Genomic DNA, 24588 nt, shown 5'->3' on the forward strand with positions numbered 1-24588 from the left:
CCACATCTTAGTGTCATCAGCAAATTTGAACAGGGTGCTTTTTATACCCCCATCCAAGTCGCTGATGAAAATGTTGAACAGTGCGGGCCTGAGGACCGAGCCCTGGGGGACCCCACCTCCCACATCCCTCCAGGTCGAATAAGACCCATCCTTCACCACTCTCTGGGTGCGGTCCTCCAACCAACTAGTGACCTATTTGACTGTGTAGGTATCAATGCTGCAGTCTCCAAGTTTTTTAATAAGAACGGGGTGAGAGACGGTGTCGAAGGCCTTCCTGAAGTCCAGAAAGACCATATCCACTGCGACACCTGCATCTAAGGATTTTGTGACCTGGTCATAGAAGGCCACCAGGTTGGACTGACAGGATCTGCCTCTAATGAATCCGTGTTGGTTGCCCCTAAGCATAATCTCCCCTGCTGGCCCCTCACAGACATGCACCAGGATAATTCTCTTAAAAAGCTTACCCAGGACCGAGGTAAGACTAACTGGCCTATAGTTTCCTGCCTAACTGTGAAGACTTAACTCTGCTAATGTATTTAGACGTAATTTTCCAGATAATAGAGGAAAAAAAGCATTAGAACAAGAAGAAAGTGCACAAACAACTTTGTGCTTCAAGTTTCAACCTCTTCTGGTGTGGAGAAAATAAGCTGATAGGCTGTGAATTCTAGCTCTGGTTGGCGAGATGGAAACAGATTGTCCCCTTCATGCTGGCTCCATGAGGACAGCTGTGACCTTTGGGAATGATGATATTTGTCAGTCCTGTTGAAGCAGCCTTGCCTAACTAATGCTTCTGACCCTTACATGCAGGCAACCTAGGTGTCCTGTAAAGTTCTTTCGTCTGAGCCCAAAAATGCTTTAGATATAGTTTCTCCTGCGCAATTGAAAGTGAAATCCTGCGGTGAATTCTATGCAACATTTTGTCTTCATGGATCTTACTGCAGGATTGGACCTTAGTCCAACCTGCCACATGAGTTCAGCCAGGAATGTGTGTGTAGTATGCTGTGCATGCTCAATACAGACAAGCTCAGTGAAATCAAACCTAATTTTTAGTGGCCCACTCGAAAGTACTTTTGCTCACAGAGGTATATTTGGCCGCCAAATGTAAGTGCTATTTCCCAGCTTTTTTTGTCCAAAGAATTATTCAAAAGAAGTCTCAGGATTTTCTTATAATGGGGGGAAAAAGTGTTTTCACTTGTACTAGCTCTAGGAAAAACAAGCCAAACCACTTTTGCTCAATTAACAAACAGAGAATTGAGAAGAAGAAAAGTCTAAAAAATTTCAGCCAGAACACTGTAAGTTTACAAGTTCAACTGATTTGAAAAGCAAGGAGCAAATGGGCGATCAGAATGGAAATATTTGTACAGCTTTAACAGTCCCCTAACGCTCCTGTTACAATCCATGGTGGGTAGGTGCTGTGATGATGGGTGTTTCAGTAATATCCTAGATTGGTGGTTCTCAACCTTTTTAGATTCAAGGTTTAGATAACTGATGTGAACTGAGTGGTGCCCCATTTCAAAAATTAACTTATGATACTTATTACAGTGCATACCTCTTTGCAGAGGGGCTGGGCAATAGGGGTGCTTGAACAGCCAGGCAGGGACTGAGCCTGGGTCGGTGCTTATCTGCTTTATCTCCTCATAGCTGGCTTATCTACTTACATCTCGGGGCATACTTCAGAGTATCTTGGGGCACACTTGGGTGCTCCTACCCCCTGGCTGAGAATCGCTGTCCTAGATGTAGTTAGTGTTTGCACTTCTGCAGTAATCAGCAGCACAAAGTCTTACCACTGCTTGTGCTGCCAAACATATGGATCATGCATTAGTTTAAAAAAAAATTCACAGTGCTCTCTCTGGGGCAGGAGATGCAGCCAAATCAGAAATAGTTTTGCAGCATTCATTTCCTAAGATCTCATCCAAATTAGCGTGTCGTCAGAGAGAGACGTGTGCTTGTTACTAGCCTCCTTGGGACTTATAAGCAGTACTCGGAAGCAAAGTGTTCAGTGTCAGGCTCAGTGTTTTATTGTTTGTTGGGACTGAAGAGACCAGCTGGATTTGACCTAGCTGCAGTAAATATGTTTTCACCACGTAACCTTGCCTGTTTTTGTGGTGTTGGCTCTGCTGGAGAAAGGTGAGCACTTTTTTTGCCCCCCTACTAATTGTTTTGTATACATCCTTTTCTTTTAGGGCTCTAATTTACAAAGGAATAAGTAGGTAGCTTTTAAACCTTTATAAATGTATTGGGGAAATTTACTTCCATGGGGTTGACCTTGCAGGCTTTTTAGCATATGTCTGATTAGTGTTGTACAGAGCACTGGAGTCTTGTTGAAAACTGTAGTGTGTTTAGATATGAACGCTTGCTTGTTTAATGGAGGAGAGGCTGAATCAAAGGCCACTGTTCAATGTGTCTTTAATTATATAGCTGTGTCTGCAAGGGGTGATTGGTGGATGACTCCCAGGATGTGTGTTGTTTGCATTACAAAATACCCACAGATTTAAAAACAAAATTTTTTTTGGAACTAGCACACAGGTCTTCCCATTTGTCTAGGAGCTGTTTCAGCTAGTGAAAAGAAAATACCCTTGCACTGATGAGAACAGAAATCTTTGTTAGCATCTCAAAGGAAGAGGATGTCGTGAGTGGCATGCTGTGTGTTTGTGTGCCAGATGGCTTAAAATGACAGCCAGCATCACCACACGTTAATCCTACATTACCACACGTTGTTAAGAAGAGGGCTAGGCAAGAGAATGCCGTAGGTGGACTGGTGCCAGGTGTGTGGGTAGACAGCATCATCCTGGCATGAAAGGAGGACTGTGCAGCACAGCTGGGTAAACCCAGCTTTTGACCACCACTTCATTAGCTTGGCGTTGAACACTTTCTGGTATTTATAAGTTGGTATTTCTAATCCAAATGTACTTGAATTCTCTAAGCATGAACTGGACTCTTATGAATCTGATGCCAGGCTGTATCACTTATCAGACCTAACATTGGTATTCTGCGTGTGTTATCCTGTGTATTGATGAGAGAGTCTGCTATTGAGGTGATTTTATTTTCCCCTTCCAAAGAAGTCAAGCTGTTCTGCACCTATACACCCTGGTTGGTTAAATCTGTGCAAGCGTGAGGGTACCCTATTGTACTCCATCACCCAGCAAAGGGTCACACCGACATGTTTTTCATAGGTGCTCAGCACCTGCAGCTTCCGTGGACTGCAGTTCAGTTCATTGCTGACCATTAGACAGCACTTGCGAAAATCAGGTGACAATTAGCCTGTTTCCCTATCTGTAAAATTAAGTAAATATACTGTATTTGGAGGTTAAATTGCCTGTTGAGTGCCTTAATGGCAGGAGCTGTAATATGAAGATATATTAATGTGTTGTATACTTTACTTCAGATGTAGGAAGGTGGGTGTGTGCAACTCCTGCTGATTTCAGTAAAATGCCGTGACTCCCATTTGACCCTGAGGTCATCAGCGACTTGCTTAGGTCTTTCAAAGCTGCTTTTCATAGACTCGTCTTATTTAAATGAATGGGCATGTACTCCTAGATTTGTACTGTGCAATTAGGATATGGCAAACTTTATCCCACATCCCCAGAATCGGGCCTCCTGGCATGCCATGTGCATGACAGGACTCATGATATTTTAGGATACAGGATAAAATTTGTCATATCCCAATCTTGCAACAGGTGGGTGAGGAGCCCACGATCGAGGACTCTGTCCCTGATGCCAGGGTGCTCCAGGAAATGCAGTACTGGGGCTGGTCCCTGATGTTGCGCTTCCCATTGCACCCTTTCAACTTGCATTGGGAGCTCCCAGCTGATGGGATCTCTGTGCATCAGCAGGCTGACAGCTGGGATTCAGCCTTGCATGCGGCCTGCCAATGTCCCCATGTGAAATATTTTTGTGACTAGTTTCTTGTTTGGTTGCACCATTAATTGCCTGACTGTATGGCAGGTTTACTATTTATGATGTGATTTAGATGTTAATTGCCATGAACATAATGTCTGTAGGTGGCCTTAGAGCCTTTTCCTCCTTATTTACTCACAGCTGGTTGCTGGCCATTATATAGATTGACCATTTTTAATGGTTTTCAGCTTGAGAAAGTTGCCTAATTTCTCCCCCCATTCTCCTTCTGTTTCCTCAATTTACAAGTTAAGAAACTGGGGGAATGAGATTTGTGTTGTGATACTTTAAAGTGAAAAGCCCATGTAAGAACTGAGATTACACACTAGTTTGTTGCAACATAATAGTCTCATTTGCAGTGTACAGTAGCTGACTCCTTCTGTAATGGCAATAATTTAAACAGTTGGAAACCCTGCGTTTGATGAATGAAAGAAAATCCTCTTCAGTAGATTATGCTGGTGGGTGAGTCTCATGTGCTAGTAAGAAGATGGTAGAAACTCATTTGTCGGGAGTCAAATCGGGTGGATTAATGGTCAGCTGTTTGCTTTTGCTCTTCAGTCTAAGCTTTTGTTTAAGTATATGTTTCTGACCTTTGAACAGAAGAAAATCATTGGCGTGTGAGCCAAGTGTCAGACACTGCAGTGATATCTGCTGAAATGGTAGTTCTTGGGTGGTATGAAAAGGTTAATTAGTGTTAACTGTAAATCCAGGAGGACATAAGGATTGCCATTTCCAGGGTCCAACCATAGATCAGTGATTCTCAACCTTTTTTCAGACTCAAGGTACCCCTTGGCAGACTTGATGCGCTCCTGGGAAAATGCCAGCTCTTAGTTATCACTTGTTTTTTGACAACAGAAATATAACAGAGCAATTTTTCTGTTGCAAAGAACTGAGGAAGACCCCAATGTTTTTGATACTATGGATTCTTATTTGAGTCCTCTGGGTTTACCTTGTGAACCATGTTTGTACATTTAACAGTGCTTAGCATTGTGCGGCACCCTACAGCACCCTTGAAAGGACCTCTCTCAAGGCTTTGCAGAGGCTCCTAGGGTGTCTATAGTTTTAAGAGGTGTGGTACTTGATGGGGCATGCCTTTTGCTGCTTCTGAGGGTTCATGTACAAGCAGCAGCTCTTTAATCTGAGAGGTTTCCCCCTAAAGACTTTGGCAAACTGCCAGATTTCTGCCAGCACCTCCCTCAGCTCTGGAAGTTGGTCTCCTGTCTTAGATCTGTAGATGCAGAGACCTCCCATCTGAGCCCCAGCTGGTGGTGCAGGTAACAGGGGTCCCCTGGGTGTGCTGGAAGATAATCCTGGCTTGCGTTACTTGCATCAGAGACCACCTGGACTTTGTCAGGCAGGGATGGGCAGATTCCTTTGCGGCGGCCCAGAGCAGGGAGCTGCCCATGCCACGTTCTCCGAGCTGCTTGCTTCAGAAGGGCAAGGCCATCCTGCCACCAACCTTCCTTGCCCATGTCCAACAGGTTTGATGAGAGGGCAGTCTCTGGCTGCCACATCCCACAGCCCTCTGGAGCTTTTTGTGGGACACCTGCCTTAGCAGCCCCCCTGGCATTCTCTGCTACCGCCTCTGAGCAGCCTAGGGGATATCAAACCTGTCATCCTCATCACCTTCATATACTCATACTCCATAACATTCACCACCTTGCCCTCACTTTTGTCTAGACACAAGCTGGTGACGGTCTTTTGAGGGTGAGGAGCCCTGGTGGATCTCTACTGCACCTCAATCCCATGACCCACCGGGGATATAGGCTGGCAAGTCCTGCATGCAGTCTTCAAGCAGAGTTTCACTGGGCAACGTCCTTTGACTCCTTAGATGCCTTCATGGGGCAGTAGGCACTAACCACATTTCTGTGCTTGGTGCCCTCCCTTGGCATATTGGTTATTAGCCTGTAACCTTTACTCCCATTCCTGTTGTTTATTGTCCCAAGGAATCAGTTGTTGTGCAACTAGTAGTTGTCCTGGTGGGTCTAGGCTCAGTGTCACGGCACAGTAGTCTTGTTTCACGCAGTGGCAGAGAGTAGAGGCCAATGGGGAAGGCAAACGGGGTATGTCCAGAATGCCCAGTGAAGATGACTTCAGTTCTTACTGCTGTTAAGGATAAACTTTTGCTCCAAACATGGAAATTGTTTTCATGCAATTATTGCAAGTGACACCTAAACTTGACTTGGTGATTGGGAGAGTGCTGCCCCCCTCCCAGTCTAACCCATTTTTATTATACTGTAAACACTGCTTTTTCCAGAAACTGTGTAGAGATGAAAACTAAAAACAATGTTGGTGCAGGAATTGGGGGAGAGGGGGAAACTTTGTTAACAAAGACTTCGCTGTTGCCCAAGCTCTGCATCGGAAGGAAGGAAGCTGTTGGCAAGTTAAGGATATCAAAGGAGGAAACACAGATACTTGGATAAAGCTAAGGTAATGAAGCGATGTTTTCTCCTGAGTATTGTAGCCACTCCTTCAGAAAGATCTTCCACAGGTTTGTCCCCTTACTTCCACCGACAACTATAATATCAGTTTTAGCAACTTCTTACATTTCTGATTAAAAAACTAGGAGCGCGCACACACCCATACACATCTCTTGTCTTCCCTTCACTAAAAAGGTCAAGCACTTCCAGGCAACCTTACAGGAAGTTAGTGGCATGTTTCAGAAGACCTATTTTGGAGAAGCCAAAGCTGTATTTATATTGTTTTCTCACACAGTTCTGACTCCTGTTTCAAAAAATTGAGGTTAACCTGTTCCTCTGTTTGACCTCTCACAAACCCAAGTTTTGGCAGAGTGACAACATCTAGTCAGAAGGTGAGTTTACAAAACCTTTGAGGCGAAGCCGAACATATGCTGGTCTTTAAGCAAGGGCTGGTTAAAGTTCTTCTAACCATCCCTTACTCTTTAAGCCAAACTCTTGTGAAATGCATTCTGTACTTTAGTGTTTTCCTGCAATGTTTGAAGGCTCAGGTGTCAGGAAGTTCAATATTTGTTAGAATGAGTTACGTGTTGGGGCAGGGACAGCTGTTTGACATTCAGTGTCATTGTTTCTGGCCACTTATTAATGGATTTAAACATTAGCACTTCGGATGATTGATTCAGTTCTTAGGTTAGGAATGGGAGGAGGTGGTGTATCTTACTACTTATGTCAAGGAGGTGAGTGACATTGAAATGAGATGCAGTATAGTTTCTCCAGGATGTGCCTGGGTGTCAGGGTTTGGGGATTTTTCCCTGCTCTGCTGACTGACATGCTTTTAGTAAACTGCTCAAACTCTATCAATGCAGTATTTAGACTCCTGTTAAAAAAGGCAAAAAAAAGGTAATAAGTAACTTGGACAACTTTTGTTAATTCTGTTACTTGTCACTAACAAAGAGATGATGAAAGGATAGCTTTCATTTTGTTCATTTGACTTTTTTAATACAGTTTTATAATTTTCCCAGTTATAAATGTAGGAGAGTTGTAACCAAGATGGTCCAAATAATATGCGAGATGTAAAAGTTGTTTAGAAATGAGGCAAGTGGTTTTCTGGTGATATCTTTTATTGGACCAACTGTACAGTTGGGGGAGAGGTTAAACAAGCTTTTGGGCACAAAATGCCTTCCTTCATTTTGTGCTGGAGAGCTGTCTGGCATCTCTCCGAATTAGATAGCTAATACATTTTGCTTCCCAGGTATATGTGGACAGTTTTTCCACTTCTGTGGGTCTCTTTGAGAAGCTATGGCTGGCAGAAAAACGTTTTAGAAATGGGCTGTTTGGTCAATCCTCAGGATTGTGCTTGAATTTTTTCACCACTTCTTTTTCTGTCCGCCTGACTGCTTGAAATCTATGTTTACCTGAAAATGTAGAAAATCTCTCCCAGTCCTGTGTTGCTATGTCTTGTGCTTCCATTTTCCCTACCTACAAACAGGTTGTGATGTTCTTGATACAGGAACTGCTTTCAGTGCATGGCCAGTATATGATGAGTGTCCCTCGGGGCTCTAGCGTTATAGATAATAAATAATATCCCCTGATTTACTGCACAGGATATTGTGATGTTTAATTAACCTTTGTAATGTGCTCTGAGATAATTGGTGGTGTTAATGGGTATAAATGTTCATTATGAGGCTTAATATCTTATCTGTAGACAAAAAATGCTGGTATCTCTTCTTGGTTTGTATTCATCCAGGATGTTCTTCTGGAGGAGAGAGAATAATTGTTTGCTTAAGGTATTTTGAGAATTCCTATGTTGACAGCTATTGCCTTTCAATAATGATGGGGAAAATGCCATAGCTGACTCCAGTCTGGTCCATGCTGTAACCCCAAGGGACCTTATTAAGAACAGTCCCTCTGGTATGCGTAAAGCCTGCATTGCTATATTGTATTTGATCTTTTTGCGTGCATTTTTAGTTAGGTTACTCTTCACGCCACAAAACAGTCATGCTTTAATCGTGTGTTAGAACGGGCCTCTTGTGGTGACTACATCTTTGTATTTGCAACATAAATGAGGTTGTACTTTTATCCGTTGGTAGAATTTATCATCTGGTTAATTAAATTTCGCTTCTTTCCTTAAAGGGTTTGGAGTGAACTGTTTAAGCCTGCTGCCTTTGCCTAGGTGAACTCTAAGGCCACTAACACAGAATGGTGTATTTAATTGTGTGATCAGGAATGCTGATGCTACCCAGGCAGTGTGTATATGTAAGTGCCTACAAAAATCAGTATTTCTAAATAGACCTTAAATCTTCACCACACTCCTTCTCAGTGCATCCCGAGCTGAGTGGTGAGGACACTGGTAAGAGATCCTGAGATAAGAGCAGGTAGGTAGCCTGAGAGGCAGGTTCTTCTTCACAGGCTCTGGATGTGTGAGCAGCTTGCTGGCTCAGCAGTATATGATTCAGCTTTTAATCCTGCAGTTTCAAAATCCTGCAGGAGGAGGTCAGCTGGGAGAAAAAGACATTACCTTGAGCGCTTACAACACCAGTCTAATGGGATAAAGTTGTGTTCCAGAAAAGTTTGCAGAGCTAGAGAGGTGAGCAGCTTGGCTTAGAGAGATGGCCTTACTGGCGGTAACAAGATAGCGTGGATAGAGAGGAGGAGGCTGTGCTCTGCTAACCGAGCAGGGAGGGGAGTAGGCAAATTGGATCTTAAACTGTGTGCTTGGAGCCCAGGTCAGTTTGCTATAAGCATAGTACAAAGCAGGATTTTTCTTGTGTTGGAGTCAGGAAGGTGAGGGCTGGGTGGAGACATCCACCAGGCCCTTCATATATGCTGTCTTGACCTGTTAGTGTTCTTGCCCTGGAGGTGGGGCTGGCTTTGCCCTGCAGTTCCAACCTTGTGCTTCCTTCCAGCAATCATATACATCTATTCCTTGGGTCTGGCTAGCACAGCGATTCTCAACCAGGGTGCTAGGGCACTCCGGGGTGCCACAAGGTATGAGGAAATGATCCAAGCTCAGGCTTGTCCCTGCCTAAATGATCCCCCACCCTTACTGCCCAGGCCCTTGTGTAAGGAGGTAAGCCCTGTAATATACACACTCGTTTTTTAAATCGGGTGTCATGCAAATAAGCAAAGTTATGGTGGGGGGGGACTGGAGTCCAGTGGGAGGTGCCTTGAGTCTAAAAAAGGTCAAGAACCACTGGGCTAGCCTGCCCAAGAAATTGAGTAAACATTGCAGGGAGCCTGCAATGCTCTTTGGTGGTGTGGCAGTACTGCTAGCTCTACCTGAGCTCACAAGGTTAAAGCTAGCTCAGACATGACTATGTGAGTTAGTCTTTGCAGGGCAGGTTTACTCTTAGATGTCTTTGAAAGAAAATGGCTGTCAAAGGAAGCATGAAGAAAGAAGGTAATCTGTGGTCAGAAATGGTTGGTCTGTGCTGCAAGCAATGTGCTTCTGTGTGCGTGAGTCAAGGGTTGTAATTGTGCGTGTACCTCTCATGAGGTTCAGTAAGAAAAAGTGCAAATTCCTGTACTTAGAACGAAACAATCCCAGGCACTAGTACAGGCTGGAGGCTGACTGGCTGGGCAGCAGCTCTGCAGAAAAGGACCTGGGGGTTACAGTGCACAATAAAATGCATATGAGCCAACAGTGTGCCCTTGTTGCCAGGAAGGCTAACAGCCTACTGTGCTGCATTGGTGGGTGTGTTGCCAGCAGATATGAGGAGAGGCTGAGGGAGCTGGTCATATTTAGCCTGGAGAAGAAACAACTGAGAAAGGATTCAATAGCAGCAGCCTTCAACTGCCTGAAGTGGGGTTCAGAAGAGGCTGGAGCTGGACTGTTCTTAGTGGTGACAGATGACACAAGGAGCAATGGGCTCAAGTTGCAGCAAGGGAAGTTTTAAGTTAGATATTAGGAAAAATTTTCTCATGAGGAGGGTAATAGAGCACTGGAACAGGTTTCCCAGAGAGGTTGGGGAATCTCCATCCTTGGAGGTTTTTAAGACCTGGGTAGACAAAGCTTTGGCTGGGATGATCTAGTTGAGGATAGTCTTGCTTTGAGCAGGGGGTTGGACTAGATGTGACCTCCTGAGGTCCCTACCAACCCCAATTTTCTATGATTCTCTGACAGCCAGTGGGAATGGGAAGACCTGTACCATATATAGAGAAATAGCATATTCACCTAGATCTGATATTAAAGCAGATTTCTCTCCTCTCCTGCCATGCAGATAACTGGCTAATGCAATGTCCAGAAACTTCTGAGCCATCGGCGGGAACAACTTATGCCCATATGCTGCTGGCCTCTGTGCTGATGCATATATTTGCCTATAGTGTAGATGAGCTCTAATGGTTTGCAGGTCAACCAGCCAGAGCCAGGATTATACTGGCCATCCACTTGCCTTGCCTTGCTTTTCTGCATCCTTCTGCGTTTTCTGGAACTTGGGTTCACTGTGGCAACATCCTTGACTTACATTAACAGGGAGAATAGAAGACCAGTTTGTTTTTTACACTGAGCCACCTAGATCTGGGGGGGAGGGGGAAATATTCAGAAATCTACAGATCTTTTTGGTATCCTTACTAGAGCATTGGAGAATGGGTGTTTTCCACCAGTTGAGCAGGTCAGCTGTATGGAGAAGGGACGGCACACGACCTAAATCCTGTTATGTCACACTTAAGCTTTCAGGCTTAAACCATGTCAGCTGGTTCTTTGCGCAGGGCTGAAATTCAGCCAGCTGGTAAATATTTATCTGAAAAACTTTAAGTAAGTAAAGGAGCAGTAGATGGTCTGAGTTGACGAACTATGTTTGAATTGTGACAGGCTCTTAGCCAAATCCTTTAGGATCTGATCCTGCACCACTGCAAGAAGTGCAAGTTCTTCACTGTAGACTTCAGTAGAAACCTGATCACAGCTGTCATCCCTTTTGTGTTTACTACTTACAAGGAATGCGATGTTTTCAGGACATATAGACATTTTATAGTTTTGAAGATGACTTAGACGCACATCTTATTCCAATTTGTTCCTTGCCAGACTCATTTGGGGAGTTCTGGTGAAGACTTCTGACATGCTGAGAAATCTGGTCTTTTACAAATATTGAAAGTTACAGAAAGATGGAAAGGTTTTGTTTGTTTTTTTTTAAACTATGCAAATTTACCACATACATAATATAATTAAATTAGGGCTATCTACCTCAGCCATTCCTATTCTGTGGTACATGTACCACCAGTGGTATGCAGACAACCTGTCAGTGGTAGATGGCAGCAGTAGGTAGGGTGCTCGGGGCACTCGTGCCCGGTGGGGTGCAGCTGTGGTCAGCACTGCACGTCTCGACAAGGGTTGCAGCTTCTACTGGGCCGTCTGTATCACTAGAGCTCCCTGTGCATGTATGCAGCCCTTGTACTTGTCGGGCATGGGAGGTAAGGCCTGCATGCTGGAAGTGGCTGTCTTCCCCACCGGAGCTCTGCGGCATGGGAGGAAAGCCCCAGGCACCTTCCCCTGGAGGTGGAAAGGCAGCTGGTTTCAGCATGCGGGGCTTCCCTCCTGTGCCTGGCGAGTGCAGGGAGTGCCAGTGATACAGACTGCCCGGCAGAGGACGCACCCCTCACTGCGATGTGCAGTGCTGGCCGGAGCCGCACCCCGCTGAGTGCCTTGAGCTCCCCTGCCTGCTGCTGCACTGTGGGGGGGGGGGGGTCCCCACAGCCCTCCCACCCTTCCTCACACCCCACACACTTGCACTCTGAGCCCCACAATCCCCCACATATATATGACTTCCCCACACATGCAGCCACACCCTTCATAAACCTCCCACACACCCTGCCATAACCACACACCCTACCATAACCACACACCTATCCCCTCCCACACTCCACCTGGTGGTACTGAAGGTTGTATCATTTTAAATTGGCAGTGCGCAATCTAACAGGCTGGGAAATGCTGCTCTACCTGTATGTCTGTAGAAAGAACGGGTATATCTCAGTTTATTGCTTTTAAATCGTGTTTAATTCTGAAAGCATCTTATAGGTATTGCAGGTCTTCACGGATTGTCTTGTTGGAAGGATTTCTGAAATAATTTAGGACAGAGGGAGGATAATGGCATATCTCCTGTTTTCCCAAAAAGCTAATTCATGATGGCTAGAAAAATCTAATCAGTGAATTCTTCGGTTCTCTGTTTTAGGTGTACTGATTCTTTTGATGCTTTAGACTTTCAATTTGGACTAGATGCCCCCAAATTTAACTGATTCTTGTAAACTGTATCACTTCTGGTGAGTGACCAGTCCTCCCAAGGGTGTCTCTATCACAGAGGAGGCAGTGGCCAGACTTGCTTTTCTTCAGTAAATTCCTCAGTGTGAGAGAGGATACAGTGGTCTTCTCCCCCTGTTGCAGGGGTCAGGTCCCAGCCCCCTTGCCTGTGTGGGGTTGACTTGCCCTGACCTTGCAGGGGCCTTCTGGGCTTCCAGGAAATGGCAGGTAGTGCCTGCGAGGCAGCTAATCCCAGGCCAGGTAGGAAGTGTGAAATTAGCTTGAGGCATTTACACTCCCCTAAAAAAAAGTCACCTCCTCCCCCGGACACTTCCCTGGTCTTTTTTTCATGTGTGCGTTTCTTTTCTTACTGTTTCCAAACTGCCCTATCTCTCCACTCTTGTTGCTAGAGAGGCTGCTTGAAAACTTCAGTCTTTTGCTATTTTTACTGGAGTGGAACAAAGGGCGGTGCAATGTGCCTTGTGTTCAGGATTTTGCGTACTGAGATCCCCATTGTTCTTTCCAGTTGTAAATTCGGGGCATTTATGTTGGGGTGTTTTTGTTTGTTTGCTTTGGTGTTTTTGCTAGCAGATTGGTTGCAGTCCTTTAGCACTCTGCCATAGGAAAGAGTTGGGACTATAACTTCCAGGACAGAATTTCTACCTTGATTGTTCGTTCGTTTCTTGCAAATGGAAATAAGTTTATTTGAAATACAGTGCAGTTTTGTGGAAAATTAGTATAAAGGAAGACCCCCGGTACTATTCAAGTGCCCCACAATATTTTAAAGAAAATGCAGTTATAAGGCAGATGCATTCTTTTGTTGTCATTGTTGGAGCAGAAAAAGAAAAAGATTTTCTTAAACATAAAATTTAAACTAGAGAGCTGAGGTTCCAAAGAGCTTTTTATGACAATTCAGCGTTTAGAATTTAATCAGTTTAAAGTGCAAACTTGCTGCGGTCTTGTAGCAGACAATGGCCTCAATTCTCTGTGTTTGATTCTCTTTCAGGAAATTGAGAATGGGCCATCAACAATGCTAGGTCTACAATGGGAAGTGTCACACTTCGCTATTTCTGCTATGGGTGCCTTTTCACATCTGTGACCTGGACGCTTCTGCTCTTCGTGTATTTCAACTTCAGTGAAGAGACCCACTCTTTCAAGAATGTGCCCGTCAAGGGGCTGGAACCTCAAAAGCCAATTCCTAAAAAATTCTATCCCCGGTTCACTCGGGGTCCCATTCGCAAACCTGAGCCACAGAAGAAAGGAGGCAAGATAGGGAATCCATTGGGGAATCATGAACAGGATCCAGTGAAGGGAGACATTGATTTTTCTCCTGAAATGGGTAAGTGGGCTGGTGGTCTGCATTACTAATGACAACTACAGCTTAATAAGCCGTACGGTGCAAGAGAAACCTGTCCTTAAGGGAAGGTAAATTGTCTTGGTAATGGAGTAGACTTCAAGTTTATTCTCTTATGATACATACTTTGGGGGGGGGGGTGTCTCAAATGCTGAAAGAGAGAACAACCAAATTATGTTAAAAGTACAAGCCTCAATATAACTTTATTTTTGGGACCATTAATGGAGTTCCTGTGACAATTTACTTTAAGGAGGTGATTGAACTGAAACTTGAAATGTTATAAGCTGAAGAGAAACTCAGTCTGTTTGCAGTAAAAAAAATAAAAAGGATTTAAAAGCTGTTTTGGTAAATACAGAATGAAGAGGTCTGATATCACAAGAACATAAAAATACAAAATGATGTTTGAAAAGGGGTTGGATAATACTGAAGGATTTATTCAGCTGACAATAATTAGGACCACATCCTTCTTGCTTTACTTCAGTAATTAGGTCTCCCTATGTGTGATAAAAGCATGATTTGGCCTTGTTCTTTTTGAGGGCACTTTGTGTATTTATCTTTTAACAGATTTTTCTCCTCCATTTTTCAAATGTAACAACAAAAATCACACAGTTGACATGTTGAATTAAAATTGGCTGTAGGACTGGAAGGAAGGTAACTCAAATCATTGATCCAGTGTCTTGACTACTTCCATTCAAAATATTGTATAACACAGTAGTTTGCCTAGCACTGAATGTAGTACTTTAATATAGCCCCCATACGTTTTGTTAGTTCACAGGGCCATGTCAGCTTCTTACAAGTCTTTACCAAAGTCAGACTTGTTCACAGGCTAATATTAGTAGCTAGAAAGTAATACACCTTCCAGAATGACCTGTTGACTTGTTAATGCTGGGGACATGCAAACATTTTATTATTTTGCTGTAACCCCAGTAAGAGAGAGCTAGATGCAATAAGTCCAGAGGTGACCATTTATTTCTATGTATTCACTACTAGCCAGGAAAGGAATTGGAAAGTTTCAGTAGAAAATCCACCGATCTTGGAACTTAATGATTGGCTGGGGTGGGGAAAACCAAACCTAGGATATACCCTAAAAATAAAGAGTTAGACACAGATCAGCCTCTGTTAGAACTGGGCCTGCTGTCTGTTCAGGGCAGAGCAGTGAAAAATGTGCTATCCTGTAAAGTTGAATAAAAAAAAGCATATTGTGGCAGAAAACAAACCATCATCTGGTAGAATAATTTACTTTTTTCTTATAAAAGTGTGAAATGTGTATGTATAACTCTGCTGTAATAAAGGGTTAGTTGATGTTTCCATTGCAGACATAATTTTCCAGGGGCATAGAACCGCTGCTTGGACTGGAATTTGCCATGCACATCAGTGGCCTGCTTGCAATTCCCCAAAACGAGTTGAAAAACATTTTATATTAGTTGGCCTGAGTTTAGAAGCTGGGGAATAATGTTCAAATATTTGGGTGTGGATGGTTTTTCAAACAAAACCCAGCAGAATTTGGCATAAATCTTTCCATCCTGTGGTCCCTAAAGCAGAAGAGTCAGACAGGGCTACTGGCAGACTGCTGGGGCACAGGGTGAGCAATCAAGACTGAGCCTGGAGCCTCTGGACAGGCCAAGGTCAAGGCCGGAGACATTTCTAAGGAGGTGCATGCAACATAAAGGAGGTTTTTGCTACCTTATTGGAGGCCTTGGCTACACAAGGAAGGGACTTGACACTATGAGTTGTATCCCTAAACTCTGTTACTATTGACTTGTCCATATGTGGGTTTTATCTGCCATGGTAGCAACATTGATGTGTACACCATGCCCCCGGACTACACTGGTGTAAACTCTGGCTATTACTCCTCAATGGTTCAGGTGCGTTATATTTTGCTGGGGTTCTTACCAATGCAGCCATGTTGTTAAAGATACCCTCTTGGCTAAGAGCTGCAGTGTGGAAAAGGTGTTCAAGTATTTGTATGGATGTGCACAGCTTGTTCCAGCTCTGGAGAGGATGTAAATCCCAGGATAGTAACTTGAGTTACCCTGGCACCCCTGAACTCTGAAGGGAGATGAGGGCCTGCTTTGTAGTCTGCACCTTCCCAAAACTCTGTATTTGAATCCAAGACGGCCCTAAATTTAAGATGACCCTTGGTAATTAGATTCTATACATGGAAAATGTATAAATTTGTTATAATTTTCCATGTATAGAATCTAATTGTTGACAGCTTGTCTTTAATTCATACCCCCCACTGCTGCAGTGGGAGGGCAGGTGGTGTGGGGAGGTCAATCAGCTTGCCCCTGCTTGTGCCTGTCTTCCAGCCCCCTTCACCTCTTCCCCTGACAGCCTTGGGCTCCCCCAGCCTCTGCTCGCCTTCTTGCCTGTGCATCCCCCTTTTCATCTCTGTTCTCTGCTCCCTCTCCCCACTTTCTCATGCTCCCTGCCAGCAGGCTCCATCCCTGTTCTAGCTTGGGGCATGGGGCTGCAGCCATGCTCAGCCCCTTTAGCAGCTGTGCAGGCTGGGTGCTGCTGCTACAGGGCTGGGTTGGTGCTGTGCTTTGTGACCCAGGCTGCTGCATGGATGGAGCCTGCTGGTGCAGAGCAAGAGTAGGAGGGGAGGGAGAGAGCCAGGCAGAGGAGCAGATGCTGCATTGGGGGGGGAAGTTGGTGGGGTGCAGAGGTGTTGGGGGCTGGGCAGGCAGCAGCTGCAGCTATGGCTCCAACTCCAAGCCAGAGCAGCTGCCTGACCCTCCTCTCCCAGCACTCATACTTGATTCTAGGCAGAGGGGCTTTTCCCCCTCCATGTTGATTTGGGGGAGGAAACCTTATCTAGACTTGCATAAGTATGGTATTTAGTTTGCATTTCTCTACCTGTTTAGCACTCTTCCTTCTGAATTAAGTCCACCTGATTAAGTCCTGAATTAAGTTGTGGTGGAGAGGCTGCAAAGTGCTTTAACTTGCCTGGCTATTGCGTATTTCTCTGAAGCAGGATAATCTCAGATGTTTTGCAGCAACTGAATTTAAGCTTTTTTAGACTCTAGACTTTTTACATGATGCTATGGAGGAAAAATACCCGACTGAATCTTTTAGTTTGAAGCTTTGCACCAAGGACTCAATGAAATTGCATCTGTGGCTTTGGCAGAACTTGGGACAGGAGCGGAGCATTTCAGTTGTTTGGCTGGATGCTACTGTGAAGAGAGGTATTACATTCAGCTGCCTACACAGAATCAAGGGGGAAGATGGAGTGTCCCTTGCCATAATTTTCAACCCCCCCAAGAAATTAAGGAAAGTGGATCTTTTCATTGTTCTTTATAACTACCTCTTCCAAGCAGGGGACAGAAAGCCCAGACTGTGGCTTAGGGAAAAGCCAGGGTAAAAAGGTTGGTATTTAGGGCTTCACCTTTGCTTCTAGTAGAGCATTTACTGAAACTGGCAGTGGTTCCCTCTATTGCACACAACAGTGTCTGATTGTGCTACAAATTAATTTGCAGAACAAAATAGCTAGCTCAGTTGCTAATGAACTTGGTGTTAACAGCCCAGGTGTGATTGATAGGAGCAGTTGCTGCTTTCATAGCTGCTGGTTTGCTCTTTGGATGCTCAAGGAAGGCTGAGCTGTTGAAACCTTGTTTGGAAAGTTTTTTCTGCACATACTTTATTGCTGTGGAAATACGTGCTGTGTCAAACCTCAGTTTGCTGTAGGTACTGACTTACTGTGTCAAGTGGGCTAGACCTGGACTGCTAGTTGCTTGACACCCATTTTTTGTCCTGAGTTGAAAGGGGGAAGGGAACTTGGAGGGGAAAGAAATAAGGACGACAAAGCCACCACCTTGGGTACATGTTACACTCCCCAGTTAATCTCTCTTTCTTACCCCAGGCATGGCTGTTCTTCGTTTTTTCTGCTCCTCCCTCCTCCCCAACATGGAGTAGACACAATATTTAAACAGAAATGTGCTTTTAAAACAGGTTAAAAAGAATAATTTGTAGAAACATGGTGAATACTAGGCTGTAGTATGAATTAAATGTTCCATTTCAGTACTTCATCGTTGCTAAAGGACATTTTTTGCTCCTTTGAACTGATTTTGGCATGTTTCTGTTTCAGGCATGATTTTTAATGAGCATGATCAGGAGGTGAGAGACTTGGGCTATCAGAAACATGCCTTCAATGTGCTGATCAGTAACCGGCTGGGATATCACAGAGATGTGCCAGACACCAGGGATACAAAGTATGTTCTTTATACCATGTTCCCTGTACATCTGAGGCATTGAAAGCACAACATTATGCTAAATCATGAGGTTGTTGTTTAAATGTTTGGCAGCTGTGCATCTGATAGATAATGTTTTTCAACATTTCAGGTACCACCGAAGGCAACATTTTTATCCTTTAATACTTGCAGCTGGATGGCTTGAGGTGATTCTTTTAAATCCAAGGGTAGTTTTATTTTAATACTGTTCAAAATTGCATTTCAGAAGGCAAGCTGAAGGGGATGATGATTGGAAAATCCTAACAGATGAGGTCACGTGAGAGAGTGTGACACCACCTCAAGGCTGTGTGTGTGTGTGTGTGTGTGTGTGTGTGTGTGTGAGGTCACGTGAGAGAGTGTGACACCACCTCAAGGCTGTGTGTGTGTGTGTGTGTGTTTCTTTGAGATCAGTTCCAGAAACTTTCTCTACATAGATCAGCCCACAGAAGCCTCTTTCAACACAGTATACTTTCAAAGGCATATATATGTACAGTAGAACTCATACAAGCTAATGACAGCTGAACAAACTAAAGGACTAAACATGTTTAGGCCTTCAGATCTTAAGCAAAGGATTGCTTAGATTAGAATATATCGCACAATATATCCTGTTCAAATTACATGCAAGCAGCCACATGGGAGACCCAAGCTAAAATGTATTTTAAAAAGAAATCTAAAAGCAAACCCCGATTCATGTTGAAGATACTTTGAATTGTGCCTAGTTCCTTTGAAAATCAGAGGCTTACGGGTGGGGATAGGTAACTGGCAGAAGAGTGGGCTTCTTGTGTGTCCCGTTCTGAAAATGTTGCTCTTGTATCTAGAATGTATTTTCTAGAGTCCATTACACAATGAAACAGTCACTATAACAACCCCCCCCCAAAAAAAAAGAAGAAAGAAAACCACTATACTAAAAAGAGAAATCTGTGACTTGTTTCTGTTATGGTGGCTGTATTATTGGTTAAGGTAATAGATCATCCTTGCCTGAGTGCAGATATTTCCCAGCAGCTGACTTGATTTGATCTGATGTGAAAAGACCTTTTGATGAATTATACTCTTAGATTTTAATGTCATTGGGTCCCTCACTTCTGGCACCTTACTACAAATGTCAGTTGTGATCCTGTCTTAGGAGGAGGAATTGAAATGGGCAAATAGAAGTAGTCACGTTCCTGGTGTAAGACTGTCAGTGCTATCTTTGACTGCAGTGTCTTTGGAAGCTGACCCATAGGGTTGTGTGCCCTCACAGCAGCTTATAATGCATTTTCCACCAGGTAGCAGCAAGCCCTATCTGAGGTTCTGAATTGCACGAGCTGTAGGTATGAGCATGCTGTGTACTTTTTTAAGCCTTGATGTAATTAGGTTAATGCTGTTACGTAATTATGGGCATGTTTTAGTATTTCACTTAATGCATAGGACCAGCTTCTAATTCAATATTAGCACTGTTATTTATGGAGCTTAGTAAGGCTCCACCAGCCCTGTGCAAAGCTGTGGTGAGAACAAGACTTAATGAGTAATAAATACTACATCATGTTTCTTTGCAGATGTAAAGAAAAGTCTTACCGTTCTGATCTACCTTCTGCTAGTGTTGTTATCTGTTTCTACAATGAAGCACTTTCTGCCTTGCTTCGGACAATACACAGCGTCCTGGATCGCACTCCATCATATCTTCTTCATGAAATTATCCTGGTGGATGACAACAGTGAATTTGGTGAGAGACCACCCCTGAACTTGCAGCTGCTGGTGGTACTTAGCTTTATTTTCTCAATGGTCAGTAAAAGCACCTGATAGACCAGTTGGGTTTTTAGACTTCACTCATTCCAGCTAGAGGTAACTGTTGATACCCACAGTAGTGGGAATTTAAGCAGCTGGGGCCAGCTGAGCTATGAATAACACCATGACAATATGCGGGAAGGCTGGCCCAGCACGCTTCGTGTTTGGAGCGGGCTGTGCTGATGTTCCAGGGATACATTCTTTAGGCCAATGCCTTCCATAAGCACTACTGAAATGAATTTGCACAGACACAGTGCTGTGCTGCTGTCCTGTTTCCTCAGTCAGAGTTGATGGAGCACTATGGAAATAGTGATTTTGCTACCACCCACCCCCCCAGCTCGGCAGCCAAGTGGCAGCATGCTGCCTGGGAGCAGAGCTCAGCATGGGAGTTCAGAGCACTGCGCTGCTCTTGGATAGCCCCTTGTGGCTCCCCCAGAGAAGCTTTTGCTGGCTCCTGATGGAGCAGCATCCAGCTCTGCAGTTGGAAAAGGATTGGTCGGACTGATGGGGCCTCAAAAAGGGGTAGATTTCAGAAGGAGCTTTCAAATACTTGTCTGTGGTTTGAAGATCATGTGCTCCAGCTCTTTCTTTACCACACTGCAAATCAAAATAAGCCTTAGAAGCATTTTGGCGTTTGAAAAGCTAAACACCAGTTGAGAAGTAGGTCAGTGTAATAGAAGTGGCAAGCAGGATTGTTCAAGCTTCCTACTGTCTTGTTGTATAAACACTCACAGCCTTCTGCATCTCTTTCATTAGGTCCTTTTTTTTTTGGTCATATATGTTTAACTGTCCCATCATCTGATTTCTGGGTTAAGACCTCATTTACTCTGTTAGGCCAATTAGGTATGCACAATTTAGAAGGAATTTCCTTTGTTCGTACAAAACTGATTTGCTTTTGTTAGGTCAGCTCAAATATTAAAGTAGGGGAGAAAGAACTAGGATTAAACACACTGTCCCTTGCCAGCAGACTTGCAGAATGCTTAAATGCTTGTTTCATCCTCCTCCTCCTGAGGTTTAGAAGAAGTATGTATTCCCTGCCACAAAGTACTTGGCACAACTTGTTGCTTTCAAGTTGCACAGCCTTTAAATACCGCATGAAACTTGCTTCAAAACCATGTCTTTTAAATACTTTGTTGGTTTAACACGAACATCATGCCATGTTAACCAAGCCTCAGACTAGTAGGTTGCTATTTTCAAAGCCAGGTTAATCCCAATTCCTTAATATGGTCATGCTAAACTTTCTAATTTTAAACTTGCCAAGATAGTTAGAAAATGGAGCAAAATTTCAGCAGTCAAAGGATTATCCCTTTTCTGGATTGATACTGAAAAAATCTAATGTTTACACTGGTTTTCACTGAAAAAGTTTCACGCATCTGGCTTTGAGATTGAGGTATTGGACCAGGGTTTCAGTCCTGTTCCTGCCAGAGATTTCTTATGTGACACTAGGCAAATTAAATTTTCTACACCTCTGTTATCTCCCTGTAAACCAGGGATAGTACTTTCTCCTTCCATTTTGCCTCAGTTACTATGTACTCTTTGAGTCCTGTCTTAGTATTTACCTTTACACTCCTAGTCCAGTGAAACCCTGGTAGTGGATTGGGGCTTGTGGGTAGTACTGTAGTAGAAACTGAGCTGAATTCTGGATAAGAGAAGACGATAGGCTTGTTCAGGTAGCTTTTGGTATTTGCTGACTAGGGGAAAATCAGTTTTGCTAGGCTAGCTGCATAATGGGTGTCTCTGAAATGTTTGCGTTGCTGCATAGCTTCTGAAGCTGGTGTCAGAAATTCCTTTTTTGCTATCTCTCTGATGATAAAGTAGTGCCTTTATGGAAATGCGTAGTTTTGTCCTCCTTATTCATGCTATTAGCCTATTAATGGGATTAGCAACAACTTTGAGGGCATAGCTGGCCAACAGTGGGCTCAGCATCTTACTATTTATTCCAAAATTTGCTCTAATTTTTCTAAATATCCCATGGCCCCTTCTTTGTAACACCCTAAGTGGTTTTTTTTGTTTTTTTTATGGTTTAACTTATTTGCACCAGTCTCATATCTCTGCTTAGTGTTTCCTGTTTTTCTAGTAGTAGGTCCTCATCAATTCCTTCCCTTCTCTGTGACAGCAGCCTGCTGCCTGCTTTACTAGTGGATGAAAGAGAGAGTGCCTGAGACAGCACTTGTGACAGTGATTAGTGTTATGTGTACTGCTTATTAGGTATTAATGATCACTGCTCGTCTTTAAAAGCAGTGCCTTTGATCCTCCTGGAGGTCTGGCAAGGTGGCCACCTGTGAGCTGAGTCCTCAACTAATTGGCTACATCTGATGTTAAGCATCAGGGTTTTTTTTCTTGAAAAGTGGAGGAAAAGCTGTACCCAGGCTTTCATTAGTTGGACCTGTTTAGTTGATTAAAAGATGTTTTTCCCCTTTGAAAATATTAGTGTTTACTCTAATGTGATGTATGTCCTTTCTCGTAAGGAATACTGTTGATTTTAATATCACTTCTGTAGGACAGTGTGTGTTGCCTTTTACCTACAAGTAAAAAATTGCTACAGTGGAAAGGGCTTGTAGAGAAAAGCAGCCCCCCTCTCCTCCTTACCCAACTGTTATTAACCGCAGTAATATCCCTGTTATAGTACTTTTGGACTCTGTTCATTGACCAGGACCCCATTGTGCTAAACAAAAGGCAGAACAAAATTATGATCCCTCCCCCAAAGACCTTACAATCCAAGTAGGAAGCAAGATGACCTGGATAAGGCTAGACAGCTTGGTGGCAGGGGGTGGGGGAATGGCTGGGACATGGTCATACTGAGACAGTAATGGCCAGCATTGTAAGTAGTGAGATGGACATGCTGCAGTTCATCAGTTCCCAAGTTATTTTTTGGAAAGAAATACTTAATAAGGTTGTACAACTAAAAGTGTAGGCAGAGGGGCTCAGGCTATAGGTAGTACCTGGAACAAGATCCGTTTTTTGATGTTCAACAGATTTGGTGTGGAAGTGTATCCTTTAACATATAGAGGAAAGCTTCTTTTCCGTGTGTGTATATGTGCTTTCAAAGTGGAACTGCAGAGAATCTGTTGCAAAACTTGCTTCTAATAATTGTGTATTTTCTCTTTCAGCTGATTTGAAAAAAGACCTAGATGAATATATTCAGAAAAACCTTCTAAAAAACACCAAGCTGGTAAGAAATGAAAAACGTGAGGGGCTGATTCGAGGAAGAATGATTGGAGCATCTCATGCTACAGGTATATCCTGTCTTTTGCCTCCATGTGTGCAGGTAGCCCCCTTGGTGCAGGCACAACCCATCTATCCAAGGCATCTTTGACCAATTACATATGGTAATCCTCAAAGTTGCTTTTTAATCCTCTACAGGGGCTGCTGTGAGTGGTACAAAGAACCTCCAGTGGATGGAACTTGCATACAATGGACCCTAGATGTCCAGGAGAGTAAGGACAGGGAATCCTAGGCCACACACAGACATTTAGTTTCTTCTGGGAGAGTTGCTGCTGTCCCAGGAGAAACTGTGAGCATTCAGATGTTCAATATTTTTTTCCCAGAGCGGAAATGGCTGCTCCCTGAGAAATAACCAGGGAAAACCCAGGGTTAAACGCTCCAGGAAGTGCTTCTATACAACTTTCCTTTCTGAGAGAAGCCACAGCACAGTCCTTCAGCATCCCAAGATGCTTTCCACCATTCTTTCCCTCTTCTCACTCTGCCCCCCAAAGCAGTGTCACTTATTGGACTCTTCTGTTCCAGCCAAGCAGGCAGCAGAACACATCCCCTTCACAATCCCACATTGTGCTGCAGGGCTGGTGCTGAAAAGTCTGGGTCAGCCAGTCAGTGCTGCCTTGTGCTCTGCTGCTATCTGTCACCAGGCAGACTGAGGGAGCCTGCAGAGCATGCTGCACAGCATCAGCACTTCAAGCTCTTTGCTGTTTAGGGGGTCAGCATTCAAATGTCTTCTCATGGCTGTTGGTATATTTTTCTACCAGGAGAACAAATTTGGGAGAGTTCTTCCAGATCATTTGAACATGTATATGCAGCCCTGTTCAACTCCTATACATGGGCAATTCAGAGCATGGCCATTTAGCCATTAACTTGTTATTCACTGCTTTGTATAAAAGGACATTTAAGATCTTAACAATTTAGATGAAAATCCCTAAGCCGTCTTAGGACTCTTTATTTTTTTCCCCCTGCAAAATGCATCAGTGTGTGATCCCACTATTTCCTGTTTATTTGGATGTTCAGGCATTCAGAATTTCCTAATCCCAAGTGCATCTTAGCTCTTTTTCTGATAAAGCTGTGCCTGCATATGTGGTGGCATTTAGAGAATACCTGTCTGTGGTTAATAAGAGACTTTGCTGTTGCATGTTAGCTATCTGTGTATCACAGGCTTCATATATATGTAATTTTTTAGCACTATTTACTTGTTAATCTGTATCAAGTCCTAACTTGTCTCTCCTCAGTAACTTCTCACCCGAGGTTTTTCTGTTACCATTACTACAATTAGCTGAGATGGAGCATATATGGTATACATCTAGGTAGGAAACAGGGAGATAATATGCACCTTGTAGACTAACTACCATATTTTTCGGACCATAAGATGCACCGGACCATAAGACACACCCCTCCTGAAGCCTCGGTCTCCGCGGCAGCGAGTCCCTCCTTCGGACTCCTGCCCCGTCTGTTCCGGCCGGCCATTTTTATTGC

The 24588-nt window shown here is 43.8% G+C and overlaps 1 protein-coding gene across 5 annotated transcripts in view; it reads left to right on the forward strand.

The window, feature by feature from the left end:
• Nucleotides 1-24588, forward strand: part of GALNT11 (polypeptide N-acetylgalactosaminyltransferase 11) — a 73169-nt gene that overhangs the window by 7565 nt on the left and 41016 nt on the right. The window contains exons 1-5 of one of the 5 annotated variants that reach the window (XM_019530377.1): nucleotides 1985-2127; nucleotides 13547-13879; nucleotides 17982-18105; nucleotides 19659-19825; nucleotides 22998-23123. In XM_019530377.1, the coding sequence (XP_019385922.1) occupies nucleotides 13585-13879; nucleotides 17982-18105; nucleotides 19659-19825; nucleotides 22998-23123 (712 nt within the window). In that variant the 5' untranslated portion in view covers nucleotides 1985-2127; nucleotides 13547-13584. Of the gene's footprint in view, nucleotides 1-1984; nucleotides 2128-8834; nucleotides 8899-9922; nucleotides 10002-13546; nucleotides 13880-17981; nucleotides 18106-19658; nucleotides 19826-22997; nucleotides 23124-24588 lie in introns of those variants that run through there. The other 4 variants (XM_019530403.1, XM_019530367.1, XM_019530396.1 and 1 more) reach the window with 4 other exon arrangements.

Source organism: Crocodylus porosus, unplaced genomic scaffold (assembly GCF_001723895.1).
Source record: "Crocodylus porosus isolate Cpor-Errol unplaced genomic scaffold, CroPor_comp1, whole genome shotgun sequence".
Lineage (NCBI taxonomy): Eukaryota > Metazoa > Chordata > Crocodylia > Crocodylidae > Crocodylus > Crocodylus porosus.